This window comes from Rana temporaria, chromosome 11 (genome assembly GCF_905171775.1).
Source record: "Rana temporaria chromosome 11, aRanTem1.1, whole genome shotgun sequence".
NCBI lineage: Eukaryota > Metazoa > Chordata > Amphibia > Anura > Ranidae > Rana > Rana temporaria.
The window spans coordinates 24,726,821-24,752,404 of NC_053499.1; the positions used below are offsets into that span (position 1 = coordinate 24,726,821).

At 44.8% G+C, this 25,584-nt stretch overlaps 2 protein-coding genes across 2 annotated transcripts in view; one reads left to right on the forward strand and one right to left on the reverse strand.

Moving 5' to 3' along the window:
* Positions 1-6,850, reverse strand: part of ARHGAP1 (Rho GTPase activating protein 1) — an 85,395-nt gene extending 78,545 nt beyond the window's left edge. Inside the window, exon 1 of the mRNA XM_040328206.1 lies at positions 6,687-6,850. The gene's annotated coding sequence lies outside the window, so the exon portion shown is untranslated. The remainder of the gene's footprint in view (positions 1-6,686) is intronic.
* A 246-nt stretch (positions 6,851-7,096) lies between these two features.
* On the forward strand, positions 7,097-24,805 carry ZNF408 (zinc finger protein 408). The gene is made up of 5 exons (XM_040328207.1): positions 7,097-7,196; positions 14,495-14,709; positions 14,793-14,839; positions 19,524-20,056; positions 23,191-24,805. The coding sequence occupies exons 2-5, from the start codon at positions 14,500-14,502 to the stop codon at positions 24,774-24,776; spliced, it is 2,376 nt and encodes a 791-aa protein (XP_040184141.1). The 5' UTR covers positions 7,097-7,196; positions 14,495-14,499; the 3' UTR covers positions 24,777-24,805.
* The last annotated feature ends 779 nt before the right edge of the window (positions 24,806-25,584 follow it).

Consider the following 25,584-nt stretch of genomic DNA (forward strand, 5'->3'; position numbering starts at 1 on the left):
GCTGCCAGAAGTGTTATAACTTAGTCTTTCCCTGTGGCACTTGCAGGCGACAGTGGCAAGTGGCATGCTGCATCCGGTGGCAGGTGGCACGCTGCATCCAGTGGCAGGCGCAGGTGGTATGCTGCATCCAGTGGCAGGTGGTATGCTGCATCCAGTGGCAGGCGACAGTGGCAGGTGGTATGCTGCATCCAGTGGCAGGCGACAGTGGCAGGTGGCACGCTCAGGGCTCCCACTGATTCTGCATTATGGGAGGAGTTGAACTATTTCATTTAATATTACAATGTAAGAATAGAAATAATGCGCTTCAATCATCCTGACACCATATCAACCATAATGTGGTGATGATTGAAACACTAACACCAGCCATTGCCCCGACAAATAGCCAGTGAAAAAAAAATTGCAAATCCCCCAGGCCTTGGCACCATTTTCTTCCACACAGATTTAAAGGGACAATGCTTGTCCTCCATACATACAGGGTGGGGACAGAAGTGAGTGGCAAGTCCTGTATTGGTGCGACAAATTCTGTACTGAAATGCTGTACTGGTTGTTTATACCGGCGAAAGTCAGTATGAACAAAGCCTGAAAAGTATATGAAGAGTATGACACAGGTAGAGTCAGTTGTCTAAGCCTTTCATGCATGACACAAACAGGACTGCTGAGCATGGGATAAGTGCAAGACCTTCCACTAATAACAGGTTTGCTGATCAATGAACTGTACTATGTACAATGACCCAGGAAAGCAGCATTATAATTAGCGGCTGATGAAGGAACCATAAAATAATACAGCAAAGAACGATCTCTGCACAGAACATGACAGGGAAGGAAACCACTGAATTGTGTCACATAGACAGATAACCAAATGATTTTATACCATGCAAAAGAAGTATGACATCAGACTGGGTGAGGTTTGGCCTTTCCTTTGCGTGCCACAAATCAAGATGGCACCATGCGGCAAAGATGGCAGCAGGGGCACCTTGGGGATATGCATTAATTAATTTACGTAAAAATAAAAAATAAAGTTTAAAACTGATTAAAGAGTTGTTTTGTTTTTTTAGTCAAGACCATCTAAATTTGCTAATGAATATAACACTGCCCTCTCCACAGGATGACAATGTTGCTGTCCAAGAGTGGCTCTATTGTTTCGTCTTACTGTGCAAAGCGACACCTGTTGCTTTTTTTTGCGGCGCATTTTTAAAAAGAGGCACCATGCATTTGAATGGGCCTCCCTCCGCTCCTAAAAATGCACCAAAGAAGCTCATGTACCAAATTTTGGTACAGAGCCAGGGGCGTATGGCATTGCGATTTGCGCACGTTTTGTCGTTCAACAAACATGGCAAAAAAAAATATATATATATACATATATATATATATATATATATACATATATATATATATATATATATATATATATATATATATATATATATATAACACCTTTTTCCTTATTTCTGTTATAAAGAATTTCAAATACCGTATATACTCGAGTATATAAAAAAAAAAAAAAAAAAAAAAAAAAAAAAAAAATCGCAGAGGTGATCAAATACCACCAAAAGAAAGCTCTACTTGTGGGGGAAAAAGGACGCCAATTTTGTTTGGGTACAGTGTAGCATGGCCGCGCAATTGCCATTCAAAGTGCGACAGCGCTGAAAGCTGAAAATTGGCTTGGGCGGGAAGGTGCGTAAGTTCCTGGTATGGAAGTGGTTAAAAAAAAAGTGAACCTTTAGTGTCACTTTAAGGGAAATGACGGGGAAGGAGATTTTATAAGATCCATAGACATGTTTTTTTTTTTTTTTTAAAAACACAATATTTTGAAGGATGAAAAAAATGTTTAGTGTAATACAAATAAATGAATACATTTATTTCTTTAGATCTCTACATGGAACCTAAAAAGGGAGGACATTTGAGCAGCGATGAAGAAATTAGAAATTTGTTCCCAAAATAGGGTCAGTCCCTCCAAAGGAGGAGGGTGGAGAGCTCTGACAGGGGGGCGGGGTAGACACGCCAGGTAAACAAGGAATGAATGGGACTCTTGAAAGACAGAGTCAGCTATGACAGCATGACATGGAGCCTCAGAGAAAAGGCAGCAGATTGAAGGGCACAGGGGAATCACAATTTACATCACCAGCATCTCTTCCATACACCAGTAGATTTGCGAACGAACGTTAATACAAACATTTGTCCAAAAAGTCTTATCAGTACATTTGATGAAATGCCACTTCAAAGTAGTTAAAAAAATTACTTTTAACCACTTTAGCCCCGAACCATTATGCAGGTAAAAGACCTGGCCCCTTTTTACGATTCGGCACCGAGTCGCTTTAACGGACAATTGTGCGGTCGTGCGACGTGGCTCCCAAACAAAATTGCCATTTTTTTTCCCCCACAAATAGAGCTTTCTTTTGGTGGTATTTTTTACTTTTTGCTATAATAAATATCCCAAAAAATTATATATATATCGTATTTATCGCGGTATAACGCGCTCCCGCGTATACCGCGCACCCCTAATGTTGCCCCCGAAATTCCTGTAAAAAAAAAGTTATATGATTTTATTACTTACAGTTTTGGTGTCTTCCCAGCGTCCGTCTGCGGCCTCGATGGTGTCCTCCCGGCTTCTCCAGCGCGCGCCTCACGTCGAGTCCCCGATTCCCGCGCTCAGTTCCAATGCCTCCGCCGACATATACCGAGTGCAGTACACTCGGGTACATTCGGCAAGGCTCGGCGTCGCTCGCACTCACGCTCTGTGACGTTTAGGCGTGAGCACGAGCGAAGCCGAGCCTGGCCAAATGTACCCGAGTGTACTGCACTCGGTATATGTCGGCGCAGGATTTCAAACTGCGCGCGGGAAGCGGCTATCGGTGTATATCGCGCACCCACGATTTTCCCCTTATTTTAAGGGGAAAATAGTGCGCGATATACGCCAATAAATACGGTATATATATATATATATATATATATATATATATATATATATATATATATATATATATATATATATATATATATATATATATACATACACACACACACATATATATAAAAATTTCCCCGCAGTTTTCTTCTACATATTTTTGTTAAAAAAAAAAACGCAATAAGCGCTTATTAATTGGTTTGCGCAAAATTTATAGCGTCAACCAAATAGGGGATCGTTTTATTACATTTTTATTAATAATTTTTTTTCTAGTAATGGCGGCGATCAGCGATTTTTATCGTGACTGCGACATTGTGGCGGGCACATCGGACAATTTTGACACCATTTTGGGACCATTGTCATTTTTACAGCAAACAGTGCTATAAAAATGCACTGGTTACTGTAAAAAGGACACTGGCTGTGAAGGGGTTAACCAGGAGGGGGCGCTGAAGCGGTTAAGTGTGCCCTAAGGGGGGCGTGGCTGTGCGTGTGACGTCACTGATCGTGGTTCCCTAACACAGGGAACAGACTATCAGTGACAGCCACACTAGGAAGTACGGGAGAGGTTTGTTTACACTTACCTCTCCCCGTTCTTCCTCTGTCACCCGATCACGGGACACCGGCGGCGATCAGGTCCGCTGTTCCCGCGGGGACGGTCATGGAGAAGAGGACCGGGTTGCCAGAGCGCCGCCGGCGGGGATCTTAAAGGGGACGTACATGTATTTTGTCGACGTATATCGTCGTGCGGCGGTCCTCAAGCGGTTAAGATTCAATTTTATAGTGAATGGACTTTCCCCAAAGAAAACCACATTCACTGGTAGAAATTTATGTGCATAAGAAAAAAATAAAAATAAAATTTCCTCCTTTGAATTTTCTGCTCACTGTAGTTGAAAATTAGATAACGAGTAGAAAATCTAACGTTCTCCAAACAAACATTTTCAAATGCAATTCTTCTAATGCACGGCCAGCTTTAGGGCTCCAGATGAGCATCCACTGATCTCTCATCTCTAGCTGAACATTGAGGTCACATGACTTTCTAGTCCAATCAGCTGACGACCCGGTAATTTCCTGGCCTGCATTAGGCTGGGTTCACACTACTACACTACTTTCATCCTACTTTGCTCTGTGTTCAATGTTTCCCTATGAGAGCGTCTTGTAGCGTCCTACACAAGTCGGTCCGACTTTGAAAATGCTCCCTGTACTACTTTTGGTCCTACATTGATCCTACTTCAGGCCCATTGAATATCATTGAAGTCGGACCAAAGTAGTATCCTGTTCATGAAAGTAGGATGGATGTAGGACCAATGTAGGATAAATGTAGGACCAATGTAGCAGAGCAAAGTAGGATGAAAGTAGTGTAGTAGTGTGAACCCAGCCTCACACATAAACAAAGTGTGGGGGGGGGGTGCTGGTGACATTAGCGCCCTTTTATAGGCACACGTCCATATTCAGTAAATATTGGCTTCCCTATGTGCGTTTGTCCCTCGAAAATAAACTCCTGCTCTTTTCAGGTGACAAGCTTCCGGTGATTTGTAAAAGCTCGGTTTGCCCCAACTGTATGCGATCGTGTTGTGTGACAACCGCAGCAGAATCATGTTGAATGTGAACAGCGTGTTGTGCTGAAATTGGATAGTAGGCAGAATCACGGAATGTCTACGGGGCCTTATTTCCCTACTGCGCATGCGCGAGTCGCGCTGCGCGATCGCACTGGTCTTCTGGTACCTGTGTGTCTCCCAGAAGACAGCTGGGGAGGGGGCAAGTAAGCGTCGGACGTGGCAAAGGTCGTCGTGGCGATCTATGCCCAGAAGTGGGAGCAAATACCTGGATTATACAGGTATCTGCTCCCTCCTCCCCCCTGAAAGGTGCCAAATGTGACACCGGAGGGGAGGAGGATTCCGAAAAGCGGAAGTTCCATTCTTGGGAGGAACTCTGCTTTAAAGCGTTACTAAACCCAGTCACTATATCTGATCTCCTACAGTACACGGAAATGCAATTATTTTAGTAAATATGAACTGCTAAATACCTTTTCTCATCAGCAGTCTTGTGACTTCTATCAGTGCCCGGCCGAGCACTGGTTAAAGCTTGTAGGAAGAGTTATCTGACTGTTCTAGAGACTCCAAGACCCCTGACCCTTTGTCTGGACAGTGCCGATTGGCTCTGTGCTGATCACATGCATTCTCCCAAGAAAAGAAAAAGGAAAAAAAAAAAACACCTCTCTAGCAATACACGCCAAACAGAGCATGTGCAACCTGACTCCATAGACTTGTGTTATCAGGAAATTATCTGGGGACAGCGAAAAGCAGGGGAGGATCAAACAGCCTTTTTACACAATGCGGAGGATTAACCCCTTAGGTTCCACGGTGAATATAAAACAAAGCATGTTATGCTGCACATACAGACTGATATTACTGTTGTGTTTATTAAGGCCCCTTTCACACCTGCGGATCGTATGTCCGCTTTTTCATCCATTCGTTTGCGGATGAAAAAGGGACATACATTGGTCCCTATGTGATTGCGGATGTCAGCGGATAAACATCTGCTGACACCTGTAATCACCCGCCTCCGCAAAGATCCGATTTTGCGGACGAAAGAAAATCCGATCCGCAGACAGAAGAAAAAAATACGATTTTCTTCCGTCTGCGGATCGGATCAACACGGACACACGTTCCGTGTTCATCCGATCCCTCATAGGGGAGAGCGGAGAAAAGACAGGGCGGTCCCTGCACAGTGTGTGGAGACGGCCCTGTCAGCCGCCGGCTCAGCGGGGATATACGGAGCGATCCCCGCTGAGCTTACGGACACACGGAGGCGGATCATTACTGATCCGCCCTGTGTGAAAGGGCCCCAACACTAAGAATGAGCTCTGGCGTGTTCGCATTGAACACGTGCGGAGCCCGCCAGGAAGTCGGCACCCCCGCTCCGCTGATCACAGCCAGGCAGACATTTCCCGATCCTCTGCTGCAGAGATGGGGAAATGTCTGCTTGGCTGTGATTAGCGCAGCGCGGGTGCCGACTTCCTGGCGGGCTCCGCACGTGTTCAGTGCGAACACGCCGGAGCTCATCCTTACCCAACACTGAGCGATGGTTCCTGCATTTTGTTTTTACCTTTGCTTTTTCCTGCGTTGTTTTAGTGCATTCTCGGAGCGGTACTATTCATTCCAATGGGCCTCCCTTTGCCCCAAAAATACACTAGAAAAACTCACGCACACCAAATTTTGCACTGTGCCAACGCATTTTGCGGCAGACGTTTCTGCACATTTTATCATGCGAAGGCTACCCGCGATCAGGGGGGGGGGGGGGGGGTGCATAAATAACGGCACCACAAGCACGTCACGTGTTTGCAGAAATAGGGCCCAAGTAACACCTGCAGCTCTGCAAGTACAGAAAAATTATGCGGTTTATACGCCAAAACACATTTTGCATCCCAGACAAACCCACACAAATATAAATATACAAATATTCTTCACAAATGCAGGAAAAAAAAAAAAGAGAGAGAGAGAGAGAGAACGATTCAAAATTGCATCAATACGTTCAAAATAAATGGGGGGTCTGAGGAGACATGGCCAGGCTCACTGGTGACAGGTTCTCTTCACTGTGAGGTAAAACAGGCAGGAGCCTTTCTGAACCCAGTCTCCCATAACAGGTTGCTATGGGAAACAGCACCCTTGTTGCTAATTAGTTGCTATAGGCAACAACACGCAGCAGAGGATGCGTCAGTCAATTGCTTTTAGCCCCCCATTGCCGCAGGTCATGTGACAGGTGACGTCACCCCGCTTCTCACCTCAGCCCGCGGCGGCGGCTCTCGTCTATCTGCTGTACGTGTATGAGCCCCAGCCGCTCCTCTCTCCTCAGCTCCTCCAGTCCTCCCCTAGTCACTGTCAGATATCCGGCTTCTGGGCGGAAAGGAAAAAAAAAAAAACATGTCACCATAACAACCAGCCCCGCCTCCCCGTCAATGTTCTTCCCAGCGAAGAGGGGCGGGATCACCTCAGGTCACGAGGCACGGCGGCACCCTCTGATTGGAAGATGTGGAGAGCCCCCGCGTCTGACTTGTTTCTATTTTATTTCTTCATAGTCATACAAAGCGGGTGATCTAAAGCTGATAGTACAATCTTATAATAATAATAATAAAGAGCCAATAAATGTATTTCTGTTTTAATTTGTTTTATTGTGTGTGCGGAACCTTATTTGTAGACAGTTGTTTCCGTGGAGGCTGCATTCTTGGAAGAACCATTTCCGGTTCGATTTAAAAAAGCCGAATGTTTACTTCCGGTGGCGGGGCTGGTGACAGGTATGTTGGTGTGAAGTGACTAGGGACAGAACAGGGGAGCTGTCAGTGCACAGGGGGTAATGGAGGAAGACTGGCACCAGGAGGACTGACAGTTTTTCAGCTACATTTCAGAATTTAAAGTGTGTCTCCACTATTACATTCATATCTGGAACATTGTATTGATTTGTTATGGGTTCACCTTCACACTACATGTCCAGTAATAATATTCACAGATTTCTTTGCCTTTCTTTGGAGAAGGTTTATAGAGAGGACACTACATGCAGATTCTATTCTGAATATCTTCAATGTAGCAGGCGAGGGACAGTCTTTTCTTTTTGCATTAAAGTGGCTAAAATTGAAAAAAACAAAACAAGAAAAAACAAAAAACAGACTCTTTATGCGCAGTACAGAGCACAACGGAGCTGCCGAAAATCGATGAAGATGATCAGCTCTACACGGCGCCTGCGCAATGAGCACGACATTGTGCCACACGCTCCCGATGCTCGTGCAACTCTGCAAGGGGTTGGTGTATTACTGTTAACACGTGTACGTGGTGGTTGCCATTAAGGATGAGCTCCGGCGTGTTCGCATAGAATACGTGCAGAGCCCGCCAGGAAGTGTGCACGGCGCTGCGCTAATAACAGCCAGGGAGACATTTCACGATCCCTGCAGCCAAGCATCGGACAATGTCTCCATGGCTGTGATTAGCACAGCGCCGTGCTGACTTCCTGGCGGGCTCTGCACGTGTTCTATGCGAACATGCCGGAGCTCATCCTTAGTTGCCATCTCTGTCCATCAATTTAAAATACAGCCTCTTCTCTAGCCATCCACCCCACATGCTTCTCAATAGTACATCCACCTCATTGTGTTAATTAATTAGGTCCTGCAAACCCGCTCATCCACATTGCAAAACCCGCCCTTCAGTTGTTTAAACCCCCCGCCATCCGCCCCTCACACAATATAACAGTAATACACCCGCCCCTTGTAGAGTTGCATGCGCCTTGGAAGTGTGTGGCACAATGTTGTGCTCATTGGGCCGTGTACAGCTCATTCACCGCTGTACACAGTGCCTGCGCAATGAGAACGACATTGTGCCGCATGCTCCCGATGCTCGTGCAACTCTGCAAGGGGTGGGTGTATTACTGTTATATCGTGTAAGGCAGTGTTTCCCAACTCCAGTCCTCAAGGCACACCAACAGGTCATGTTTTCAGGCTTTCCATTATTTTGCACAGGTGATTTGATCAGTTTCACTGCCTTAGTAATTACCACAGCCGTTTCATCTGAGGGAAATCCTGAAAACATGACCTGTTGGTGTGCCTTGAGGACTGGAGTTGGGAAACACTGGTGTAAGGCATGGGTCTTCAAACTATGGCCCTCCAGTTGTTCAGGAACTACAATTCCCATCATGCCTAGTCATGTCTGTGAATGTCAGTGTGTTACAATGCCTCATGGGATGTGTAGTTCTATAACAGCTGGAGGGCCGTAGTTTGACGATCCCTGGTGTAAGGGGAGGTTGCCATCTCTGTCTATCAATTTAAAATACAGCCTCTTTTCTAGCCATCCGCCCCTTATTACACGCTTCTCAATAACACATCCGCCTCATTGTGTTAATTAATTAATTGCAAAACCCGCCCTTCAGTTGTTTAAACACGCCTCGCCATCGGTCCCTTACACGATATAACAGTAATACACCCGCCCCGTGCAGAGTTGCACAAGCTTTGGCAGTGTGCGGCAGCATGACATGCTCATTGCGCAGGCGCCATGTACAGCTCTTCATCTTCGATCATTTTCGGAGGGTGCGTTGTACTCCGTACTGCGCACACGCTACACTTGCGCAGTACAGGGTGGGCATTATCCGCCGGGGGGGGGGGGGACCTTTCTCCGCAGAACACCGACACCTGGAGGATGCTGGTGAGTGACCTTATAGGAGTCAGAGTAAAACCTTTGCAGGCGCTTAGGCAGATCTGCCCATTAAGTTCAATGGCAGGGGCGGTTTAGGAGTGGTGTATACACTACTCCCGCACCACCCCAAAGATGCTGCTTGCAGGACTTTTTTTCGATCCTGCAAGTGCACCGCCCCAGTGTGAAAGCACTCAGGCTTTCACACTGGGGAGGCTTTACAGGTGCTATTTAACACCTGAAAAGTGCCTTCAGTGTTAAAGGGGTCTTTGTCCTCTGTACAGCTAGGGTTGCCACCTCATCCCTTTAAACCCGAACACATACTAATTACACAGGTTCTGTGGCTGATTAAGGTGGTAATTAAACTCACTTGGTGCCTTACCTGCAATAAATTAGCCTCAGAACCTGTGGAATTCATCTGTGTTCGGGTTTAAAGGGATGAGGTGGCAACCCTATGTACAGCAGAGCTCAAACTGGGAAAAGAAAGGTCAGCACTAGGAACCATTCAGCTCTGTTGGCAGGGAATATGCTGAGTGGAAGAGAGGTGAGGTTATTACTCTGCTTCTGCAGTCGCACAATTAAAAAAGAATACCAAAGAAACATACATAGTGTATAATTTCCATGCAGGGGATATAAACAGAAAGCCAATAGAAGAATCGCAATGTTGAGACATAAAGTGAATAGTATGTGAGACAACTACAGTTGGCCAACAGAGCCGGGGGCAACAGGTGTCCTGGGAACCCAGGGGCCACCGGGTAAGGGGAGGAGGGTGCAGACTGACCCCACCCACTTGAGGTGGGAGCATCACAGCCTAAAAGAAGATGGGGGAGAGAAGAAAGGGGGAAAATGGGGGGGGGGGGTCAATAGAATGAAGAAGAAGTTAAAGTGTCTGTAAAGTCTAAAATGTTAATTACTGCCAGCCCCTCCATTAGAGCCTGCCATACCACACTATGTCAGTCATTTCTAAAAATGTGTGTTGTAAATACCTATTTAGAGCTGTTTTCAGGCTTGTCACAACTTAAAGGAGTTGTAAAGGAAAAAAATGTTTTGCCTAAAATTAATGTCTGCAAGGTAGACAGACAGAATAGTGTAATGATTCTGTTAAAAAACTAGTAAATACCTATTAAATTCCTTCATCTATATCACCTCCAGCGTTCTAGTTTCTGTTCTCTCATTCACTTCCTGGTTTGCATCGCTCATTCATGTAAGAACTACATTTCCCAGTATGAATTGCGGCACGCCCAGTAATTCACACCTCCTTGAAGAATCTAACGCGTAGAGAGCGTCCTGCCACACAGATGTAGTTCCCAGGAGGGGGCGCGCATGTCACTGACCACCGCAGTAAAGCCTCCCTTCACGGTGGTCAGTAAAATCAGACAAGCAGGAAGTGAACAGAACAGAGAAGAAATAGAGCAACTTCTGAGCAAAAACGAACAATGAGGAAGTGAAAAGAGGAATGTCTGCAGGTAAAGGATGCTTATTATGAAAAAAATGTTTTTCCTTTACAACCCCTTTAAGTCATACCTCTAAATGGGTATTTACAACGCTCGTTTTAGAAATGACTTGCATGTGGTATGACAGGCTTTAACAGAGGGGCTGGCAGTGACCATTGTAGTTTTTTTTTTTTCCTAATAATAGCGGGGGCAGAGGACAGAGACACACAGACACAGAGAGGGAGATAACAGGCAAGGAGGAGGGGGGGAGAGCAGTCTGCGTATGATGGAGGGACGCACTCTGACCATGGTGGTCAGGGCTCAGCAGCCCTGATTTTTGTGGTCAGTACAGAGAAGGGATGCAGGAAGTGGCAGGTTCGGGGAGTTTTTTTTTGTTTTTTTTTACAGTTTAGAAGGGGCAGAGGATCTGAGGGACCAGGATCTGAATTTTTTTTTTTTGGTTTAACAGGTCTAGAAAGAAAGTTCCCGCAGGGTCAGAAGAGCGTATGATCACCACGGGCCCTACACTTTGAGGAATTTAGGGTGGGAATTATGGAGGATATTGGTCATCTTTTCATTGATCATTAGGGTAGTCCAGAGTTTTTGTATACTGTATATATACCAACCGTGAGAATTTATTTGTTTGCCTGAAGACAGTCCAGGTTTAAAATTTGACTAACGCCACAGAGGGGATAGTTAAAGAGTAATAGAAGGGCTTAAAGTTATATCCTGGAGAAAATGCTGCTCCAGGCTGCCAGGTTCTGCTCTCTTAACCATAATCCTCAGCCAGTTTAAACTTGATCCTTTCCTGGAAATCCCGACCGTCAAGAACGCGGTGATGTACAAGACGTACGACGAGCCGAGATCAATGAAGTTCAATAGGCAGTTCGGCTCTACTGCTTGATTCTGAGCATGTGTGGTTTTTGGCGCATCGACAAGCAGATTTTCCGATAGGAACTTTTTCCGTCGGAAAAATAGAGAACCTGCTCTCAATCTTTTGTTGGCGGAAATTCCGACAGCAAAAGTCCGATGGAGCATACACACGGTCGGAATTTCAGACCAAAAGCTCACATCAGTTTTCTTGTCGGAATTTCCGATCATGTGTAAGCGGCATTTATCTTGATTGAGGACTTGTTCACACCAGATGCATTGAAGTGTACTGGGCAGCCTTGCCCTATGTCAGGGATATGCAATTGGCAGACCTCCAGCTATTGCAAAACTACAAGTCCCATCATGCCTCTACTTCTTGGATTCTTGCTTGCGACTATTAGTCTTGCTATGCCTCATGGGACATGTAGTTCTGCAACAGCTGGAGGGCCGCTAATTGCATATCACTGCCCTAGGTAATCCCAACACATAGACAAGGTAAAAAAAATGTACATCATACAAACATTGCAATAAACTTGCAACTAAAAAAGGTTGCAGTGCAACTCACTGTTTACAGCGCATCAGCACTGCTGCCTTCACATCACACAACAGCAGCCTTGCCGTAGTGCACAGTGTTGATGTGAACAAGTCCTAAAGAAGCAGTCTGGCCACATATGAAATTTTGATAGGGGAATCTGGTGGGTTGACTTAAGCCTCGTACACACGACACGTCCGGCGGACCAGTTTCCGCGGACATGTTCGGTCATGTGTACGGCCGACCGGACAATTTTCCGGCGGATCGGACAGGTTTCCAGCGGACAAATGTTTCTTAGCATGCTAAGAAACATGTCCGCTGGAAGCCTGTCCGTCGGACATGTTCGGTCGTCTGTACGACTCACCGGACATGTCCGCGGAAACTGGTCCGCCGGACGTGTCGTGTGTACGAGGCTTAAGTCAACCCACCAGATTCCCCTATGTCCGCATGCGTGGAAGCATTTACCTTCCAGGGTCGCGCTGCGTCATCGTCGCGGCGACGGCCTCGGCCACATCACCGCGTATCCTGTCCGCGCGGATTTCTGTTTGATGGTGTGTACAACCATCAGACAGAAATCTTCGAGCGGACATGTCCGATGAAAACGGTCCGCGGACTGTTTTCATCGGACATGTCGCCTCGTGTGTACGAGGCCTCATCTGCTGTCTCTCAACAGGAGCTCCAACGGTGATCTCTCTGCTATAGTTTCAGGCACTCTTCTACCTACTCTTCTGCGTCCTCGGCTTTAAATGTTCTCACGGCTCTTGTTATAGTCTCCATAATATCACAAAAAAACATAAATACCAAAATGGATTCTCTTGGAAGATTCCCTCTCTACTTCTGTTCTAGTGACAATATAAGTACTGAAATCACTTCATTGCCACATCCGTACACTCTAATTTGAAAACAAGAAAAAACCCGTTGGAACGGATTTTAGAGGAAAATTGGACCACAACAAATTATAAAAAATCTGTTATCTGTTACTACATAATAACTATTTGAAAATATGGTGGGCCAAACTTTGTACAGATGTGAATACATGTTTTTAATTGTGTCCATTTATGTGGAATAAAATCTTCTTTCATGTTTCTAGTCTTATAATTTGTTGTGGTTCAATTTGCCTATAAACTTCAATTCAAGGGGTTTGTTCTTGTTTTCATGTTCTAGTGACAACTCAGAGTTTTGGATTTTCTTTCCCTTTCAAGCCCAGTGATTACCAGATTACCAATGCTTTACAGACTTAAAAAAATGTGCGGTATTTTTACCTGCTAAATACTTTTATCCTTTAAGGTATAATGTGAGTTTTGCACAAGGCTATTGTTTCTGAGCAGAGAAAGCTGTGTTTTTGTCTTTCTTTGGATTCTGTAAACCTAGATTGGGACCTGGAGCTTGAGTGATACGCTTAAATCCTGTGTCTGGATTTTCCTGGATGCCCACAGCCTGTGTGAGTACACAGGTGTGCAGGGTTGGTAAATACCCAAGCCTAAGGATAGCCCAGGGCTCCCAGTTTGGAGACAGGAGTTCTCACTCAGGAGTCACAGCTGCCCTAGCCAGGAGTCAAGAGACAGAGTCTCACCCAGGGGTCAGAGGTGCCCCAGCCAGGAGATGGGGGAAGTATTTTCCCAGAAGTCAGGTGGGTTCCTATCAGACTTCAAGAGGACCCCTACCCAGAGGCCAGGTGTGAGCAGCACAGCAGGGTGCTACGACTAAAGGCTGAGTGAGGCGAGAGATTTAAGAGGACTGAGCAATAAAGTTAGGCTAGGTTCACACCTGTGCGGGTGGTGCCACTGCAAGACCCACACAAATTCCCGCAGCTGCTACCACCTGCACAGCGAAACGTTGGACCCACGGGCCGGTGCCATTAGTCCTAATGACACGTTGCCCGCACTGGGAAGTGTGCTGTACCCGCAGTTCCCATGTGGGCTGTTATTTCCAAAGGAGTGCAGGGACGTCTTTCCTGTAATTCACGGGGCACAGCAGGCCATTCAAACGCATGGGCTATCATGCCCGTGCAAAAAAAACGCGGCACTCATGGCCACGTAAATGGAAGCCTGGAGGGACTGGTTAGAAGAGCAGCAGTGCTGCTGACAAGGGAGCCAGGGACAGGGTATTTTCAGTTGACTATTCGTGTTAATGTGGAAGAACCCCTGCACGGGCAACTGATGTTTATGTGAACTTTCCCTTTAATTCAATAAAAGTGGACTGCCATGCCCTGAAATACAGTTTGAACTGGCACAACTCATTGAAAAATCATCTACAACATGAACATAATCACTCCAACACCACACAGGGCAAACAGAGAAGCTAATCTGCCCAGCAGGGACAATGATGGCAATAAAAGCATGATAGAGGCCCTAATCCTAGAAAAAATCATTTGTGTATGAGAATTTTTGTATTTTTTGAAAAAATCATTTGACTTTATATACACTTTCATTTTTGGCCTTGGCTGAAGAGTACCTTTAATGACTAGGCCTGTTTAGGTATGATTGCTGGAAAAGAACAAACCGATCAGCACCCAAGGGTTGCATGTATTAGTGCCATGGTTGTAATTATTGTTTACACCATCTTCCTTTTTCTGTCCATGCAGATTGTATGAATTCATCAGTCTCCGTTCAGCCTGTGCAGTGCACAGAGGATGCTGTCTGGCAGGCTTTATGCACCTTACCCCGTGGACTGGCCCTTGGCCCCTCTTTGTCACAGAGGGAGGGCCTGGGCTTGTGGTGTGTTGGGGATCATTTGCCCGCTGGCACATTCCTTCCTCCGCCCATTCATGGAACTGGAGATGGCTTATTGGATAATCAGGTGAGTTGTGTGTGTGTGTTATATCTGTCAGTTTATGTTCGATGTTTTATTCTCTAAATTATTATAATTTTTTATCTTTGCAGGAAACCCAAACTTCATTGCTACCAGAAACTGTACTTAAGTGGGCGAGGTATGTATGCGTAAAAGGCCAGTAAACATGCATCAAAGTTTGTAAATTTAAAATATATTTTAATTTTATTCAGTGATCTACTGCATTTGTAAAGGACTTGTGAATGAAAAAGAAGTAAAAAAAAACTTGGGGAATGATATTCTTCGACGCAGATCGTACCAATGGAGAGTAGAAAAATGGGTGGCAGAGAACGACTGACTTGAGGGAAAAAAAAAGTCTGTATTTTAGTAAGGTTATTGTAACCAGCTTCATATTAGACCCCATTTACACTGGGGCTGTTCCTGCGTTAGAGGTAAAGCGATGCCGCTGTTATAGCGGCTAGGGTTAAAAGTGTCCGCGTTGCGGCGCTGCCAAAGTGCTTTGCAGCCGCTTCGACAGCGCTGCCCATTCATTTCAATAAACAGGACAGGGCATTTTGGGAGCGGTGTATACACCGCTCCAGTACTGCCCCATAGATGCTGCTTGCAGGACTTTTTTTTTCATCCTGCACATGCACCGCCCCATTGTGAAAGCATGAGAGGCTTTACAGGCACTATTTTTAGTGCTAAAACACCTGAAAAGCGCCCCGTGTGAAAGGGGTCTTAGGTATCCAAAGGTATGGGGACCATTCATGTTTTGATGAGTAAAAGTACAAGATTATAAACACTCCACTCTAGTAAAAGGGTCAGTGCCTATATAAAAAAGGGTAAGAAAACGCTGATCCTTCTGACAATTTAAAGTGGAGTTCCACCCATAAATATAACATTACATCAGTAGTTTTAAAAAAATGTCATTAGTGCTTTACAAAAAAATTTTTTTTTTTTAGATGCCTTCAAAGTGTTGTTGCTAGGCAGAATAGTTAATCTTCCCACTTCCTGCACCTAGGTGCTTAATGCTTCCTAACCTACACCGCACAGACTCCTGGGAATGTACTGGGTGTATCTTTCCAGGAGTCTGTGCACTCCCCAGTCTCAAAGAATCATGTGACTTGGACAGCACAGGTGCTGAAACCTGATCTGACACTGCCTGTGCAGCACTGAGCATGTTCGAGATCTGCAAGGCTGAAATCCAGGAAGTCATACAGTCTGGCTTCATGATGCCCACACTTAAGATGGCCCCAGTCAATTTCTATTTTATAAAGTGTCTAAATGCTGTAACAACCTAACAAAACGGACCTTAGTTTACAGGCCAACTTTACTAGAATACATTAAGCTTGTGTATTACAGGGGTATTTATATTTAAAAAGTGAAATTGTGGCCGGAACTCCGCTTTAAAGTGTTTATTGAAGGTTCAAAAGGAGGCAATGTGATTTGGAGGACTGCTTTCTCTTCCTCCGGGCTTTAATTTGTAGTTTATTAAAACTAAAGTACCAACTACGCTAACATCACCAAAGATTATACATTTAAAAAAAACATATCAATTTGACCTATAATTTTGTATTGTATCAATAAGTAGTAGGAGATAATTCATATACTAAAATGTCTAATTGAAAACATATAATTTGTGACATGATTTCATTAAAGTGTATTTAACCCAAACCGTTTTAGGATTTTTAGAGGTTAGAATGCCTCTCGGGTATACTGTGGTCTGGGGGTCTGTAATGCTTCATTTAGATGGGTGCTGGCCCCTGTCCTGAATGCAGGCTTTCCTTATTTTTGCACCTGCATCCGTCCCAAGCTGTGTGCTGGCAGCCTGTAAAAGTGGATGCAGAAGCAGGCAGCCCCAGGGACACAGCCGCATGTCAAACTATGACAGCAGTTCAGAAGCAACTGCAGGGACCCGAACATAGATGGTGTGTGTGTTTGGCTCTTTGCAGCTGTCACATTTTGACATGCGACCGTGTTTGTGCAGGTGCTGCGTCTGCATATAACTCCTGTAGCCTGCCTGCATGCAGGCACAAAGACAGCCTGCATGCAGGATCGGTGGCAGCGCCCATTTGAAAGGAGCCATGGAGAGATTTCCTTTCAGTTTTTGGCTTACAGAGGTTCTTGCTTTCCACTTCTTAATAGCGGGAGGGGGGAGACCAGGCATCAGACAAGCCTAGATCTGAGTCTCTGGCTGCCATATGTTTCAGCAAAGGAAATGCGGGTGTCGTCAGTTTTCTTTTTTTATATATAAAAATTATTCATATTACAAGGGTAAATGGTAAAAAAAAAGTAGAAATTAACAATTGTAGCTAAAAGCGTGTTTTAGATTCCAAAGCATCAAGAAAAACATTAAAGTAAAAGCTAAACAGAAAAGCTAAACATCCCAGATGTGTGTGGGTAGAGCTTTCCTGTTTAGTTCTTTATTACTTTGATTTGTTTTCCTTGCTTGCTATATTTGAATGTCCAGCTATGGTAAAATAATCAGATGGCAGAATGTTTTATTGAGAAATGTAAACCATTTTTTTTCCTCATCACACTCTCGTGTTCTTTTTTTTTTTTTTTTTTTTCCCATAACATGAATTTATTACCTATGGATCCTGCCAGTAGTTTCGTTATTTTTCAGTCCTAGATCGACATGTAGCATATATACTCGAATATAAGCCGAGGCACATAATTTTACCACCAAAAAATGGGAAAACGTATTGACTCGAGTATAAGCCTAGGGTGTTCCCATGCCTCGCTGTGTCCATGCGCATGCCTTACTGTGCCCATGCCTCACTGTACCGGGTCCCCAAATTACAGGAGATCAGGCGCAAAGAGGTGACTCGAGTATAAGCTGAGGGGGGCATTTTCAGCACAAAAAAAGTGCTGAAAAACTTGACTTATACTTGAGTATATACAGTATTTTCAAATGCACTTTAAATGAGAGACAAACAATTTAAAGCCCAACTCCAACTAACACATCATAAAGCAGAACTTCACCCAAAAGGGAAAGTTACGCTTTTTTTACATCCCCCTCTTCCGTTGTCATATTTAGCATATTTTTTTGGGAGGGAGCGAGTACCTGGTTTTCACAGATGCTCGCTTCCACTTCCAGTCAGATTGCAGTGGCGGCCCCCTCCTTCCCCTGCACCCTTCTGGGACACATCACAGGTCCCTGAAGACTGCAGGACCAATCACACGGCACAGCGTGGCTCACGCATGCATAGTGGGAAACCAACAGTAAAGCCACAAGGATTCACTGCTGGTTTCCCTTAGTCAAGATGCTGGTGCCTGGACCCCAAAGCCGATTGAAGAATCAGCTTGGGTGAGGACAACCCTGGATCCTTGGATAGGTAAGTGCCCTTATATTAAAAGTCAGCAGCTACAGTATTTTGTAGCTGCTGACTTTTATATTTTTGGGGGGAGGCTGGAGCTCCTCTTTAAGTAGTTACAGCAACAGTATGTTTTATCTTTTGTTAAGCCCCATACACACTATCAGTTTTCCTAACGGTTTTCTCATCAGGTTTACCAAAACCATGTAGTGCAAGGGCCTGCCTGATTGCATACAAATTGAAACTCTTGAGGTTTGACCTCATATTAGATGGTTTTGGTAAACCTAAAGAGAAAACCGTCAGGAAAACTGATAGCGTGTATGGGGCGTTACAGGGGAGACTCAAAAAAAGAAAATGCCAGGTTGCTGCTGTTGATGTGCCTTTTTTTTTTCTTATAGTTCCACTTTTAATGAGGTGATGCCACTACACTAACCCATAAAAGTAGTAATCATAGTATACACTATATTACCAAAAGTATTGGGAGGCCTGCCTTTACACGCACATGAAGTTTAATGGCATCCCAGTCTTAGTCTGTTGGGTTCAATATTGAGTTGGCCCACCTTTTGCAGCTATAACAGCTTCAACTCTTCTGGGAAGGCCGTCTACAAGGTTTAGGAGTGTGTCTATGGGAATGTTTGACCATTCTTCCAGAAGCACATTTGTGAGGTCAGGCACGGATGTGGACGAGAAGGCCTGGATCACAGTCTCCGTTCTAATTCATCCCAAAGGTGTTCTATCGGGTTGAGGTCAGGACTGTGCAAGCCAGTCAAGTTCCTCCACCCCAAACTCCCTCATCCATGTCTTTATAGACCTTGCTTTGTGCACTGGTCCAAATCATTTGGTGGAGGGGGGATTATGGTGTGGGGTTGTTTTTCAGGGATTGGGCTTGGCCCCTTAGTTCCAGTGAAGGGAACTCTTAAAGCGTTGGCATACCAAGACATTTTGGACAATTTCATGCTCCCAACTTTGTGGGAACAGTTTGGGGATGGCCCCTTCCTGTTCCAACATGACTGCGCACCAGTGCACAAAGCAAGGTCCATAAAGAAATGAATGAGAGAGTTTGGGATTGAAGAACTTAACTGGTCTGCACAGAGTCCCGACATCAACACACAAGAAGACCTTTAGTGGAAACTGCGAGCCTGGCGTTCTCATCAACTTCCGTGCCGAACCTCACTAATGCACTTCTGGAAGAATGGTATAACATTCCCATAGAAACACTCCTAAACCTTGTGGACAGCCTTCCCAGAAGAGTTGAAGCTGCAAAGGGTGGACCAACTCAATATTGAACCCTACGGACTAATACTGGGATGCCATTAAAGTTCAGGCCTCCCAATTTTTGTTGGTACTATAGTGTAGCTCTCTAGTTTAACTCCAGATAAATGCATATAACATCTTCCTTTGTGAATGTGTTATTTTCTGTAAACTTGCTGAATTAGTAGACCTAAGAACAACATGTGTACATTTTATTAAAAAGAGCAGATGGTTTCCAGGTGTATTTGACCGCAGGCTATAATGTTTTTTCAGGTTTGCAAGAAGTAGCCCAAAACATGTGAATGTGAGATTCTGCGATCTCAATGGAAGTCTGCATCTCCAGGTCATCTCGCCAATTCAGCCAGGTTCCGAATTGTTAATGCCACAAGAGGATAATGGCGATTGCACTGAAGAAACTGAACATATTAATGAAACGAAAAGTGAACCTGTTCCATCCACCAAAACTGAGTCTAGTGATTCCATTCCCAAAGACTCTGTCATGTCACTGATGGAGACTGGAGGTGATGAACGAACAAAGCCTATCAAAGAAATATCAGTCAGTACAAAATCTCCATTATCCCTGCAGCCTGAAGAACTGGTTGTAACGCCACATCCAAAGGGATCTTCTTCTTTAGGGACCCCAGAGATTGAGAGGACAGAGCCAGCAGTGACACTAGAAGCTGAAGCAATTTCACCACTTGTGCCAGAGCCAGAAGGAGCCAAACTGTCACTAAATACAGACTCAATGACTGCCATTGAGGGGACCGCACTCGAGCAGAGTAGTGCAGTAAAGACCAAGGATACAGGTGTGTATTCAAGTCCCTAGAGTATATATTGTCTCACCTTATCACTTGGTTACAGGTACAATCATCACTGTCACTTTATAAAAAAAATTAAATACGCACACAGTGGAACCTTGGATTACGAGCATAATCCGTTCCAGGAGAATGCTTGTAATCCAAAGCACTCACATATCAACGTGAGTTTCCCCTATTGAAGTCAATGGAAATGAAGATAATTCGTTCCGCATTGACTTCTATTGCATGCAATACTTCGTGTGGTCAGAGGTGGGGCGGGCGCCAGAGAGACTGAGACAGCTTGGCTGAACTCAAAAACCATCGGAAAGGCTCCGGAACTGAGTATTTCACCAGCGCCCCCGCACCTCTGGCCAAATATGGTACTTAACACGCAGAGGCTTGAATCCTGCTCATTTTGTGAGACAACACTCTCAGACCGAGTCAGGATTTAAAAAAAAAAAAAAGAAGTTGCTAGTCTTTCAAAACGCTTGTAAACCAAGGTTCCACTGTATATCATTTTGTTTTATAATATATTATTCAATGAGGAGTTTAACTTGGCATTACAAGTAGGGTTGTCCCGATACCACTTTTTTAGGACTGAGTACAAGTACCGATACTTTTTTTCAAGTACTCGCCGATACCGATACTTTTTTTTAAATGTGAACCCAAATGCAGCCATGTCCCCCCACAGAGGCCCATATGCAGCCATGTCCCCCCCATATGCAGCCATGTCCCCCCCCATATGCAGCCATGTCCCCCCCCATATATGCAGCCATGTCCCCCTTACCTACATGCTGCCGCGCCGCACCGCCGCTTGGTTAATACGGGCGGGGAACATTACAGCTTTCATTTGAATAGCTGTAGTGTTTCGCGCCGCGCTGCGTATAGACACTCCCCCTTGCTCTGGATTGGACAGTTCACCCGAGCAAGGGGGAGTGTCTATACACGGCGCGGCGGGAAACACTACAGCTATTCAAATGAAAGCTGTAATGTTCCCCGCCCGTATTAACCAGGCAGCGGGGATGCAGCGTAGCGGCGGCGGGGGGGTCGAGTATTCGGCCAGGCATCGGGGGCATTTGCGGGAGTACAAGTACTCCCGCAAATACTCGGAATCGGTCCCGATACTAGTATCGGTATCGGGACAACCCTAATTACAACTAACTATTCATGCAAACGTTGATTGCTCAACTGTACACACAACTTCAGATCAGCCTCAATTTCTGCACTTTAAACTTCAAATCTGTTCCAGTTTCTGTGCCTTCAGATCTCAGATTAGGCCCAATGCATGCACCTTTATGATTCAGATGGGCGTTTAGTCCCATTCTCTGTGCAGAGCCGCTTGCAGATGCATATGTATCCACCTTGGAGCTGCGTGCAGGTAGCCCATAGAGGTGGATGCACACACAGCTGCTGCACAGATACAATCACAGGTAAAAGTTTGATATGTGGGCAGGAGCGGGTGCATGGATCCGAACTCAGACACTGTGCATTTGGATTCATGCACCCACTCCTGAATGCATGTTAGATTTTGATTTGCGATTGTCTCCATGTAGCCGCTGCTATGCACATGTATCTGCCAGCGACTCAGCACAGAGGACAGAACTAATTGCCTGTCTGAATTAACCTTTAGACCTTAGATCAGGGGTCTCAAACCGGCGGCCCTCCAGCTATTGCCAAACTACAACTCCCATCATGCCTCTGCCTGTGGAAGTCATGCTTGTAACTGTTAGCCTTGCAATGCCTTAGATCAGTGGTCTCAAAGTACCGGCCCGCGGGCCATTTGCGGCCCGCGGACCAGTTATAAATGGCCCTCAGGCAGGGTGGAAGTGAGGGGAGCAAAAAAAAAAAAAAAAAATTTTTTTTTTTTTTTTTTTTTGAGCTGGTGCCATCTGGTGGTGAGCCGTTGGTATTACAAGTTATTACCACCAGATGTGAGCTGGCGCCATCTGGTGGTGGCCGTTGGTATTACAAGTTAAGCATTACAAGTTAAACAGCAATTCTAATGTCATTTTACACTATTTTCACTGCCATATTCTTCCCTCTAATTAGAACCCCCAAACATTATATATATTTTTTATCCTAACACCCTAGAGAATAAAATAGCGATCGTTGCAATACTTTCTGTTACGCCGTATTTGCGCAGCGGTCTTACAAGCGCACTTTTTTGGGAAAAAATTACACTTTTTTTAATTAAAAAATAAGACAACAGTAAAGTTATCCCCATTTTTTTTAATATTATGAAAGATAATGTTACGCCGAGTAAATTCATACCCAACATGTCACGCTTCAAAATTGTGTCCGCTCGTGGAATGCCGACAAACTTTTTTACCCTTTAAAATCTTCATAGGCGACGTTTAAAAAAATCTACAGGTTGCATGTTTTAAGTTACAGAGGAGCTAGAATTATTGCTCTCACTCTACCAATCGCGGCGATACCTCACATGTGTGGTTTGAACAACGTTTACATATGCGGGCGCTGCTCACGTATGTGTTCGCTTCTGCACGCAAGCTCGTCGGGACGGGGTGCGTTTTCTGGCTCCTAACTTTTTTAGCTGGCTCCAAGATTCCAAGCAAATTTGTCAAACCCTGACTTACACCAGTGCTGGTGGTAATAATGCGCTCGCTGACACCAGTGCTGGGGGTTAATAATGTGTTCGCTGACACCAGTACTGTTGTTTTTGAAGTTTGAAAGTTTGCATGCGGCCCCCCATGGCATATGAAAACTTGTCTTGTGGCCCTCAGGTAATTTGAGTTTGAGACCCCTGCCTTAGATGAACCCCAAACCCTGTACCTTCAGAAATACAGGATACTAATGTATGAGTGCTAGCATTTAGCAGACATCCTCAGCCAACGGTGGGCTTTAAGTGGCGTCTGGGAAGTGGACCGGGCTTTGTAATCTGCATTAGGGAGATTTCACTTGGGGGCAGCACTAAAGGTATCGTGTGCCCACCCAATTACATATGCCAGGGATTGAGGATGCCTACTTTTAAATGATTCATATTTTGAGTTCCTCCTTGATTGAAGTTTCTTTACCAGAAAGCTTTGCTTGTTAAGAAAGTGAAAAAATATATTCAGAAACCACTTTGAACTATGTATGTAAGCGCATTAACATTGGTGTAATTGATAAGTATCCTTTCCTTGTAGAACCGACTGATGCGGCTCACTCAGATGATATGAAGGAGGCAGCATATGATAACAAACATGTGAACGGCAGTCAGGATGGGACAAATTGTCAGGCTTCTAGTATCCTTTTATCCAGGTCCATCAAAGGTTCTGGAAGGGAGAGCAAGACCAGGAATACAGACAGTAAAAAGAAGACAACTGAGAAAGGGAAGAGCAAACTAAGAGAAAGCAAAGCAAATGTAGATGTTGACAAACCAAAGATGACAACTCTGAGTAAGGCAGTGAAGCGGCAGTGCTCCCCTACTCCAGTAAAAAGCAGTGATAACCCAGCTAAGATCTCCAGATTAGAAGGAAATGAAGAAGATGACAATTCTAAAGATATAAAAAATGAGCGTGTTGGTAAGAGCGCAAAACTAAAGGCACCATCGGAACGCAAGTTCCATTGTCCAGACTGCAATAAAAGCTTCAGCCAGATAGGCCATCTACGGCGACACAGTTTTATTCACAGTGGCCACAAGCCATTCCTCTGCACAGAGTGTGGCAAAGCCTACTGCTCAGAGGAGAGCTTTAAAGCCCACCTTTTAGGCCACCAGGGTCTCCGTCCTTTTAAATGCACACTCTGTGATAAAGCATATGGCACACAACGTGACTTGAAAGAGCATGCTGTGCTCCATACAGGGCAAAGGCCTTACCGTTGTGAGGACTGCGGTAAAAGCTTTGCCCGCCGTCCTACTTTACGTATCCATCGTAAGAATTATTGCACTCCAAGGACTGACGACACAAAAACTCCTCTCCTTTGCACAGTGTGCAACAAGCAGCTTGCCAACAGTTGCTCATTGCGCAACCACATGCTCGTACACACAGGGGAAAAACCTTATACGTGTCCAGACTGTGGCAGTACCTTCCGCCACAAGGGGAACTTGCGGATTCACCAGCGCCTTCATACTGGTGAAAAGCCCTACAAGTGCCAGTTCTGTGGAGATTCGTTTCCCCAGCAGCCTGAGCTAAAGCGGCACTTGATCCTGCACACAGGAGAAATGCACTTGTGTACTGTCTGCGGCAAGGCATTAAAAGACCCCCATACTTTGCGTGCCCACGAGCGCCTTCATGCAGGCGACCGCCCATTCATATGCCAGTATTGTGGCAAATCCTACCCCATTGCTACCAAGCTCCGGCGCCACCTAAAATCCCACCTGGAAGACAAACCATTTCGCTGCCACCTATGTGGCATGGGCTATAATCTGCAGCACAGTTTTAAGCGCCATTTGCACAGCCACAGAGATCAGGAACTGAAAGAGGATTCTGCTACAGAGTCGGTGGCGGAGCACACGCTAGTTTTGCTGCAGTTAGTTGAGCCAGAGGGATCTGCTGAGAACTCAAACAGGATACTGATTACAGACTTTGCAGAGAGCTCTGAAGCAGATCATTCACACAATACCTCGGCACTACTTCTTCCACTGAACTCTGAAATGTTAGAAGTCTCTGCAGGAGCCAATTACCATGGAGGGATTCTGCAGAGGGAGCATGGCCCTGGAATAATACTGGTTCCTCAGGCACTGGAATTCAGCACTGTGATAGAGGAGGTGGAGGTTGAATGCCATGTATAAAACTTGTCTCTATAAAAAAAAAAAAAAAATCCTGTCTGTGTCCTGGTGTGAAAGTTTGTTTAGCTAAAAAAAAAAAAAATATTAAAGTTTAACCACTTAAGGACCGGACCAATATGCTGCTAAATGACCCAAGGGGTTTTTACAATTCGGCACTGCGTCGCTTTAACAGACAATTGCGCGGTCGTGCGACATGGCTCCCAAACAAAATTGGCGTCCTTTTTTTCCCACAAATAGAGCTTTCTTTTGGTGGTATTTGATCACCTCTGCGGTTTTTATTTTTTGCGCTATAAACAAAAATAGAGCGACAATTTTGAAAAAAATGCAATATTTTTTACTTTTTGCTATAATAAATATCCCCCAAAAATATATAAAAAAACTTTTTTTTTTCCTCAGTTTAGGCCGATACGTATTCTTCTACCTATTTTTGGTAAAAAAAAAATCGCAATAAGCGTTTATCGGTTGGTTTGCGCAAAATTTATAGCGTTTACAAAATAGGGGATAGTTTTATTGCATTTTTATAATTTTTTTTTTTTTTACTACTTATGGCGGTGATCAGCGATTTTTTTGACTGCGACATTATGGCGGACAATTTTGACACATTTTTGGGACCACTGTCATTTTCACAGCAAAAAATGCATTTAAATTGCATTGTTAATTGTGAAAATGACAGTTGCAGTTTGGGAGTTAACCACAGGGGGCGCTGAAGGAGTTTCGTTTCACCTAGTGTGTGTTTACAACTGTAGGGGGGTGTGGCTGTAGGTCTGACGTCATCGATCGTGTCTCCCTATGAAAGGGATCACACGATCGA

Bases quoted from the DNA above. Each gene is read 5' to 3' on its own strand.
- ZNF408 (XM_040328207.1), top strand. From the start codon at position 14,500: ATGAATTCATCAGTCTCCGTTCAGCCTGTGCAGTGCACAGAGGATGCT. The intron at 14,840-19,523 runs GTATGTATGCGT...ATGTTTTTTCAG, and splicing joins ACTGTACTTAAGTGGGCGAG to GTTTGCAAGAAGTAGCCCAA. The intron at 20,057-23,190 runs GTGTGTATTCAA...CTTTCCTTGTAG, and splicing joins AGTAAAGACCAAGGATACAG to AACCGACTGATGCGGCTCAC.